At 46.6% G+C, this 9443-nt stretch overlaps 1 protein-coding gene across 2 annotated transcripts in view; it reads right to left on the bottom strand.

The window, feature by feature from the left end:
• Positions 1–9138, bottom strand: part of WASL (WASP like actin nucleation promoting factor) — a 49730-nt gene extending 40592 nt beyond the window's left edge. Inside the window, exon 1 of one of the 2 annotated variants that reach the window (XM_082751862.1) lies at positions 8576–9138. In XM_082751862.1, the coding sequence (XP_082607988.1) occupies positions 8576–8695 (120 nt within the window). In that variant the 5' untranslated portion in view covers positions 8696–9138. The remainder of the gene's footprint in view (positions 1–8575) is intronic. The other variant, XM_082751863.1, reaches the window with a different exon arrangement.
• Positions 9139–9443: the final 305 nt, after the last annotated feature.

Below are 9443 nucleotides of genomic sequence, written 5' to 3' on the forward strand. Positions count from 1 at the left end.
CTTAGCTGTGCTCAGGGAGAGCCATCACATGGCTAGGGGAGCAGGAAATAACTTACAGTTCACTCAAAGCAGCACTAAGCAATTCTGTGGTTTCAAATCTCAGCCTGCGGACTTGCTGAAGCTGTATCTTCCCGTATACAGCTTCTTAATATAGCCGCTTCCAAACTGGAGAGCCTGGTCCTCCCTGGAGAAAGCGCAGCAGAGGGTGGAGCAGCGCGAGAAGCCTGAGGAATATCCCACTGGGGTTGTGCTTCCCCCTCTCTCAGCCAGTTCTCTTTTCTATAGCAACGCTGGCAGTGACCTTGGGCCAGCGAAGATGAACTAGGGAGAGATGTCTGACGGGCATACCTCAGGCTGAAGCACACGGTAAAGCAGCAGCCAACAGCTGGCTGGCACAGACTGCCTCTCCTCCTGTGATGCTTTGATGAGTTAAGAGAACGTAAAGTGTGCTTGGTTAGAGCAATGTGCCAGGTGAAACACCAGCTTCATCAGCGAGAACAATGTTGGGGAACCAAGAAACAGGGAGATAAGGGAACGGAGGGAAGAACAGTGAGGAAGAGAGACTTTCCTACCTCCAGATTGTGGATGCAGGGGCTGGAAGGAAAAAAGGAAGTTTTGGAGGCAGCTGAGGGACAAAGGGAAAAGAGGAAATAAGGGGAAGAAATCATTTTGCTGGTACAGAAGGGCAGAAACCTCTGTAAAGAAAAAAAAAATGCAATGAGGGAGTGGAAGAAGCCCTAATAGAAACCGAGATGCAAAATTCAGGGGACAGAGGTCATAGTGCAGGGCTTTGAACTACACCAGCTGAATGGGACTTACAGAAGAAATAAAAGCTAAATTGATTCCTAAAATATCATTACCAACTTCACAGTAATCTGCTGTACAACAATCTTAAAAGAGTTCTGTTTCCTTAAAAAGAACACATTTTCTATGTAGAATATTAATGGTATATTTTACAACAGAAGCAGTTTAAGTGGTAGAACGTTTTATACTTGTCTTCACCCCTAGCTTAGAAAGATATTAACACAAAAATTGCTATTCATTTCTTTCCTTATCGACATGTCACGTATGTGTAAATAAGTCTTTGGTTGTCACTTCAAGGAGGGAGAAACCATTTACTATTTAGTGCCAAATTCCAATATTCAAATCTTTCTTTATAGCCTGCAGAACAGCAAGGCAACTATTAGGTTTTGCTACTTAGCGCTCAGAGATGTCATTTAGGAATCCATATTCTAACTTAACCTTTCTTGTAAGGTATTCCCAAGTGTCTTGGCTAACCTTGAGGAAGCAATCATCAACGATAATAAGAGCAAATGTGTTTTTGAAGTGTTTGCAAACTCAGAAGCAAAGAGTTATCTTTCCATAGCTAAGAGTTCAAGTAATGGAATACAGTTTTCTTAGCTTTTAACAGGAGAAAACGCTATTTTCTTTCAGTAGGTTGGCGTTACTCATACTGCAGACTCAGTACCCCAGCATATAAAATATGCTTATAGAGCACAAATAGGTTCCTGTCTAGCTCTACTGCTCTTATGCTGCACGGTGGCTAATTAACAAGGGGAGATAAAGGCAAGGCAACACATTCACTTTGAAGGGAAATGAGATGAACGTGGGGGAATTCTGAATTGCACATGAAGTTCTGACGGGCAAAACAGTGTGCGAAATCATCTTAGAGAAATGGAAACACTTACAACCTTGATTAGCAAGCCTTAATGTGATCTTTCAGCTCTAAGCTAGACACACTGGAAAACTGGAAAATCCATTAACACCGTTCCTCAGAAAACTTAAAAAAAAAAAAAAAAAAAAAAAAAAAAAAAGCTGCCTGGAGTAAGGATTTTAAGGGCAGCTGATTAAACGTTATAGGGAAATGGCCTCACCACGCTGTGGATGCACGTATGAAGGCACGTGCCTAACGAAGGTGAGATGCAATCTGCCAGTGTACTGGGGAGCTCTGCTGCAACACTTCCCTTGCCAGCAACGAGCTCTTCCTCAGAACATTAAGTCTACAGGAACTGAGTAATTTGTAAGATGCTTTAATGAACTTCTACCAGAACTGTAAGTTTTCAATGTCAGAACACTGATTTGAGATGCCTAAGATGTCCTGCACTGCATAAACACGAAGAGGTGTCACGAGAATTATCTACCCTTAACCCAAGGGTGGTTGAAAATTCTTCAAATTCAGTAAGGCATTTAGCAAGTGAGCAGTTTTCTGCCAGAGTGTCCCTGTAACTGTTTGTGTTACATCTCTTTCCGTTTGGCCCTCCTAGCACACTGCTCCTGCTGCACAAAGATCATAGCACACTACAATTTTAGAGTGTAGCTGGAAAACTCCAGGAATGTAATTGCATAGCTACTCTGCCCATTTTAGTGGTTACCCAGGCATAAACAACATGTCTGGGAGCCACAGAATTTAGTATGGCAGTGTACCCAAGCAAATATGTTGAGAAACAAGACTACATCTACAGCGTCTGACCAAGTCACGTCCTGGTAGCGTGAGGGGGCTGTTTAAAACCACCCATGAAGATGCACTCCAAATTCTGCTAAACCCACTTTGCATGATTTACTGTTACAAGGAAAAGCTGGCAATTAAAATAATGCCTCTCTGCCCAAGCAACACATAATGCCAACTGTTCTTGAGGAAATCATACCCTAACCTACCAAGAAGCAACTCTGCCTAGTGCCCATGACACAGTTTCGCTGCTTCCTGTATTTTAGTATCAAGGTATTAGGTCATGAAACCTTGTGTTCTGCACTACACTCAGTTTTATTTCTGTACTACTAGGATTGCTCAAGAGACAAGCCTACGAAACACGCTCAGTGGAAGCGAGGACACCGTGAATCTTACCACAGTGCTTTAACTGAACAGCAAGCATCCTAAAAGGACATGGAAAAGCTCACCAAAACCATCTCCAGTGCAGACAGCTCTGCCTATAGAAGGTCAAGAGAAAAAAAAATAATAAAAAAGCCTTTTGTCATGCTGGTTAATGAACTACTACGATGTTTCTTCATGACAATCATCGCATGCAGATCACTTCAACTCTTCAGTACGTTCCAGTGCTGAGACAGGAGCTGCTGGTGGATAATGCTGCTGTTGCTGTACCTGCAGCTGCTACTACCCGACGGCAGTGGTAAACAAGTTCTGAATTCCTGCCCTACTAGAGACACCAAGAACAGAGCAATAAAGGCCAGGAGCCCTACAGAAAAGGCCGTGACGTTTCTTTGGACAGACGCATCATAACTCCACTAAAGGAGATTTGAGATCTAAGCTCTCAGTAATCTCCAGGATTACCTTTTCTACTCTGAAAGGAGGTGGTAGAAGAGGTGGTGGTTAGCATCACTTCCATGCTCTGCTTACTACAGATCAGGCTTATACCAGACCCTTGAAAACTCCAGAAGAAATAGCCCCAGAGCAAACATTCTAGCAACAAGATCCAAGTCAATATTTATGATCAGATAAAGCAGAGAAAATCACAAATTCTATATCAAAGGAGCAACAAAGTAGTTTTTCCCTTCACATATTCACATGAAAGAGCGAACTAGGTCTTCATCTTCTCACAAGAAACTACCTCGTCCTTATGTGTTCTCCTTAACACGCAGTACCTGGACATCTTGGTGGAAATCCCGTAGTCGAAGCATCTTATGAACGTTCACCTGAATTCTACACTAAAACGTGTGCTCCATCTTTGGGCTCCTCTGAATTCCTCCACCTGGTTCTTAGCTGTGGAGAGCTGCCGAGTTGCAACACAGCAGCTTGTGACTACAAATTGCTTTCATCCTGTTGGGCCTGTGCGCTGCAAGATTCCAGAGCGCATTATCAGGAGCATGAGTGGTATTCAGGACCGGCTCATTAACCACAGAGACTTTCAGCACTCAACTACCTGCAAAACAGGGGAAAGGTCTGCAAAGTAGCTCAGAAGAGACTGCAAGAGCTCTGAAGCCTTAATGAACCGAGGCACTCGTTCCAGCCAGATATTACTAGATCACCTCTATGCTTAGAAGCACATAACGCTTCCTCACAAAGATACACAGCGACTGAGCTGGGTAGCAGGACTCACCTTGCACATCCAGGTGTGCAGCACATGAGCTGACATAGTCAGGAGACATGCGACCTCTACGGTCACTCAGGCAGATATAAAAATTTACAAGTACAGGCTGAATTTCTATCTTAAGATAAATTGAATAGGAGATTTAGGTAAGAGCCAGAGTTACCTACTGACTTCAGTGGAACTCCAACATCTGAATTTGTCTCAATCTGGAACTAAATCCCACTTTATGACTTTCTCTCAAACACATTTCAGTAATGAGACAAAGCCTAGAGTATTCACGTGTAGTCTCAACATTTCTCATCCATGAGTAAATTATTTGTTTGCTGCATAGTTCACTACCTTAGTGTAATAGTAGGCTGTAAGGAAAGTAAGAACAAGAAACACATGGAGGCAGTGTGGGGACGATGGCTTGCTCTGAAGGCTCCAGTCTGACCTGTTCCTGTGAAAATCAATTTGTAGGCACAGATTTAGTTCAGAGGAGCTGTCAAAAACCAGTGGCATTCTCTCTAGAATGGAAGGTTACTGCTGACACGTCATTTAGTATCCAGTGGTGTCGTTTCCCTAATGAGGCATCTGAAGATGTTACATGGCTTTTGAGAAAACAGGACAGACATACAGAAAAGACATCTAGGCACAACTCAACATCCTTGCGCTTCAGTGCGCTACACGGTGCCCTTTGCCTTCTCCCCCACATCTCAGTTAAGATGATAAGGGAAGATGAAATCACAACCACTGTCTAAACAGATGACTACGTTCTTCCTATCTTTCCAAGGGATAACTCCTTTTCAAGAGACAATCTCAGCTTCTCTGATACCTTTGTGGATGCGCAGCCTGCAGCACAAACTCCAAGGGGCAGAGCCCCAACACCTCCCTGCCACATGATGCTGCCCATTTCTCAGGCCTGTGGTCAGCCATCGAGTCCTAGTTGATGCTATTTTCACAGGCACAAGTAATCTTATGAGATGGACAAAATCTTTAATTCTTATCAATCAACATCTAACCCCCCCCCACACACACACACTTAGATTTTCACTCTGTTTTATCTCAACTATTACTGCAACTTCTCCTTTGGCTCTGACAACTTTACTCTGGTCACATGCAGTTTTAAAAGCAGCCAAAATAGTTTTCTTAGTTTACTGCTGTGTCACTTCTCTTCTTGCATTCTTTACCAGTTCCTGTTTACCACATCACTACAGAGAGATCTCACAAACAAGCTAATCCTTGCCTTACTCCCTTGTCCGAGTGACGAGTCCCACTTCTAAGCAGTATACAATATCCATGCTCCATTACCTACTTCCAATGTTATCAAGTGTTACACAGTTCTCATGTTTGCTTTCCTGAGGTCTCCCATATATATAAAGCTATTTCTACAGAAATTAGCTCATTCTTTATCACTGACGTTATTGAGCACTATAAATCATGCAAATTAATGAAGTATCTTTATTAGAATGGATTAATTGGACACCTCACATTTTTTCTTAAACTCGTTCCTTATGATGAAATTGAAGTGAATGACATACAGGGATTTAAGGAAAAACTTCGAAGTTCAACACAACCATGAAAATATTTCAGTAATATATAAAAAAAAGTAATCTACTAGCTCATGTTAAGGTAAGTTTAAATACACTTATTTATAATAAAAAGAAGTTAGACTTCTACGGATGGTAGGTTTTATACCTGACAGGTACCAAATGTCACATCTGAATGAAAGCTAGTTAAGTGCTTTACATATATCTATGTAACTTGGAAAGTCCTGAAGGGCTACGTGCTGGATACCTACTGTAAGTAGTTCTACATCTGGATCCAAGTTTTAACTCAATTAGCTGTAGCTAAAGCTTTAGCTATGAGCCAATGACTTGTTTTTGCTCCTTACAGATTAAACTTTCAAAGATATTTTGATCGCTTATAGACTCAAACCAGCATTTTACAGCTCAGCAAGTTAAAAAAACAGGAGTCAAAAATCAGTACAGTTGTCTACTAGGCAATGAGATCCCCAAAGTATCAGTAGTCCTCCATAAAATGGTATCACCCCAGCAACACAAACACAATTATGGCTCTTCACCACTTCCATCACTCCCAGGTAATTTGTGTTTATCAGTCATAATGACTTAAGATGCCATCAAAATTATGTCAATGTTGAAGATCAGAGGTTGCGAGTGCTCGATCAATATTCAGCTACTTAATTTCCATAGAACAGAAATTGGCTGGTGGAATCCTCAGTGTTATTTCAATGTAGCTGCCTTGTAAACAAACACAGTCACAGGAAAGGCTGCTGAAATAAATCAGCCCTGCGGTGCCAGGCGCCTTCTTAACCAGGACCCTCAGGACTGATGTGAGCACTGTGCCCTCCACAAGAGGGCTACAAGTTAGTAGTGCAAAAAGAGTACCTAGGATTGCAGTTGAACATCTCATCTGTTCCTGTTGCATTCGCTTCCCTAGTCACATAAAAAGGTTAGGTAAAACCTAACCTGAAGTGATGTTGACATGGCAGGCATGCATCACATCAAGCAGCGAACCCATGCCCTAGCCTGGCAGAAAAGCCACCTGTAGCAGTCAGCTCAACGTGTAGGAAAGCCAGCTCGCAGCATCCTGTGAAACTTGCAAGGTTTTCCTTTCCTAAAAAGCATCATTTATTTGCCTGAAGTATGAATAATTCAAATGTGCATATTGAGAGATCAAATATCACAAGTATTACAGAAAAAGGGCATTCACCAGCACAGCATGCTGCCACTGAGTTACAGTCAAGCCAAAAGGTCAATAGTATTGAGCACACCATCAGGCTCTGATGGGCATTTTGGACTCAAACCGGACAGCTGAGGCAGTTACCATCCATCCCCAGGTGCCCGCTCCAACCCGGAGACAGAGATGTTTAAGCTGTTCAGGAATCAGTTTCCAAACTGCCACTGTGTTTGGCTCTGCCTAAAACATCTGATTTAGTGTCTCTGGAACTCTGATGGCCTTCTGGACTTGAGCCCTCAGGTATATGGCAGAGACCCTCCACTACAGTAAGATGAGCCTGTACCTAGCCTGGAAATCATGTAGGGCAGGGGGAACAGGGGAAGGAACAGGCCACAGCTGGGGAAGCCTCAACTGGAAAGTCATCCAAAATTCAGCATAAGCCACAAGAATGCTTAACTACAAAAAAACATGAAGCGAGTCATGTCTACAAAGCTATCAACCTGCCACAGATCACATCACCCAGATACTACAGAGATATTTACCTCCAAAGCCTGCCTTAAACGTTATTTATGCAGAAGAGTTGAGAACTTGAGTAGGTGAGTGTTACAGCCGAGCGTAACAAAGTGTTCACTTGGCAAGAAAAATCTGAATTGAAGGAAAACAAATTTAAACACACAAGTTCCTCCACTATTTTTTAATTTGGAGGTGTCTTACTTTTTTTTTTTTTTTTTTGCTAAAGAGCTAAACATGTGAAATGTGTGCCTGAAAATATTTCAATGAAAAATTTCTTACATATGCATTACTTCATACACACACAAAAAAAAAGTCTCCTCTTTGCGTGCTTTGCGATCACACCTTCCGACCAGTTTTAACCTAATTGCTGTGACAGCATCTCAGATTTAGCTCACCCCAGCGTAAACATCACCTGCTTCCTGTTCGGGCACTACACCTCTCGCTTCCCTTGAGGGAGACGGGGCTGACCTGACCGACAGCACCATTTCAAAGTCCAGAGCTATGTGGGAGCACCGTGATCACCGACGTCCTGCTCCGAGCCACAACTTCCAGCCCATAAAACATCCCCACGGCACCGCAGCGCTTCCGTGCTGGGCACGGAGCATCCCAGGGCGCCGGGTACCCATCGGAAATGGCTCCCAAATGGTCATTTCCACAAGAGGAGCAGGTTTCGTTTCATTTTTTCAGAAATACAGTGATTTGGTTTCCTGAAATAATTATATTTTTTTCAAAAGGAGACTGACTTCTGAAGCTGTTCAGTGGTTGTTTTTTTAAAAATAGGGATGAGTAGAGTTTTGCATTAGCACACAAGAAGGCATTCTGAAGATGAAGAACTGAAAAACTGACTTTTGAAGCTGTCAAGCGGCTGTTTGTTAAATACAGCTGAGCAGCTTTACACCAACACGCGAGAAGATATTCTGCGGGTGAAGAACTCAAAAGCTGACTTCGGAAGCTGTCTGTTACGAACACAGGCGGGTACAGCCTCACCGTAGCGCACACGGAGGCTCTCTGGAGACGCAGAGCTGGCTCCGCGGCTGGTCCCCCGGCAGCGCCGTGCCCTCCCCGAGCAGCCTCCCGAGGATGCCGCCCCGGGGCCCCCCCAGCGCAGCCCGGCCCGGCCGAGGCAGGCCTAGCACCGGCCCGGGCCTTGCCGCGGCTCCTCCCGGCCTGGCGGGGCGGCCAAACTTCCCCAGCCGGCTGTGCCCGCTCCCCTCCCGGGGCCGCCGGCCGAGCCCCCCCGGCCCGGTCCCTCCCTCCCCGGAGCTCCGGTGGGCAGCGGGCAGGGGGAGCCGCCGGCCGCAGCCCCCCCCCACGCCCCCTGAGCCGGGCGCGGGGCTCACCACGCATTTCTTGCCGAGGAAGCCGAAGAGGCTGTCGTTCTCCTGCGGGGTGAGCAGCAGGGAGCCCACGTTGGTGACCCGCCGCGGCTGCGGGGGCTGCTGCTGCGGGGCGCCGCTCATGGCCGGGGCCGGCCCGGCGGCGCTGCCCTCCCTCGCCGCCCTGCAACCGCTGGCGCTCTCGGCCCCTTCTTCTTCCTCCTCTTCTTCCTCCTCCTCCTCCTCCTCGTCGTCGTCCTCGTCCGGCCGCCGCCTCACGGCAGCCGCATGGCGGAGCCTGCCGCTGGGGGCCGGGGACACGGAGGGCGGCGGGCAGCCCGGCCGATGGCTGGCTGGCCGCCCGCCCCGGGCGCCGGGCTAAACTTCCAACTTCGGCCCGGCTCCGGCGGCCGCACGATCCAACATGGCAGCGGGGGCGGGCGAGACCACGGCGGGCGGAGGGGAGGCCGGCGAGAGACGGAGCGAGAGCGCCGCCGCCTTTTCCCCTTCTTCCTTCCCTCCCTTTCCCTTCCGCTCCCGCCCCGTCGCGGCCTCGCCTCGCCCAGGGCCTCTCCCCGCCGGCCTCCCCCTAAATACCTGCCGGGAGGAGGAGGAGGAGAGGAGGAGGAAGGGCGAGGGGAAGAGGAAGGAGCGGGGCTTAGCGACGCCGCTGCCGGGATGGGGGCTAGGCGGAGCGCGGCTGGAGCCCGGCACCGGGCTCCTGTCAGGGTTTTTAAGTCAGAAGCCGTTCAACGAGTAACTCCAGAACCTTTTATTTTATTTATTTATTTATTTATTGACCTTTTCTCTTTGAAAGAAGCAGGTTTCCGTGAATAGTTCCACCGTGCACATTACCGGGTGGATGGCGCAGGGTGGGCGGTGTGCGCGGTGC

The sequence above is a fragment of the Aythya marila genome (assembly GCF_965140915.1).
Source record: "Aythya marila genome assembly, chromosome: 1".
Lineage (NCBI taxonomy): Eukaryota > Metazoa > Chordata > Aves > Anseriformes > Anatidae > Aythya > Aythya marila.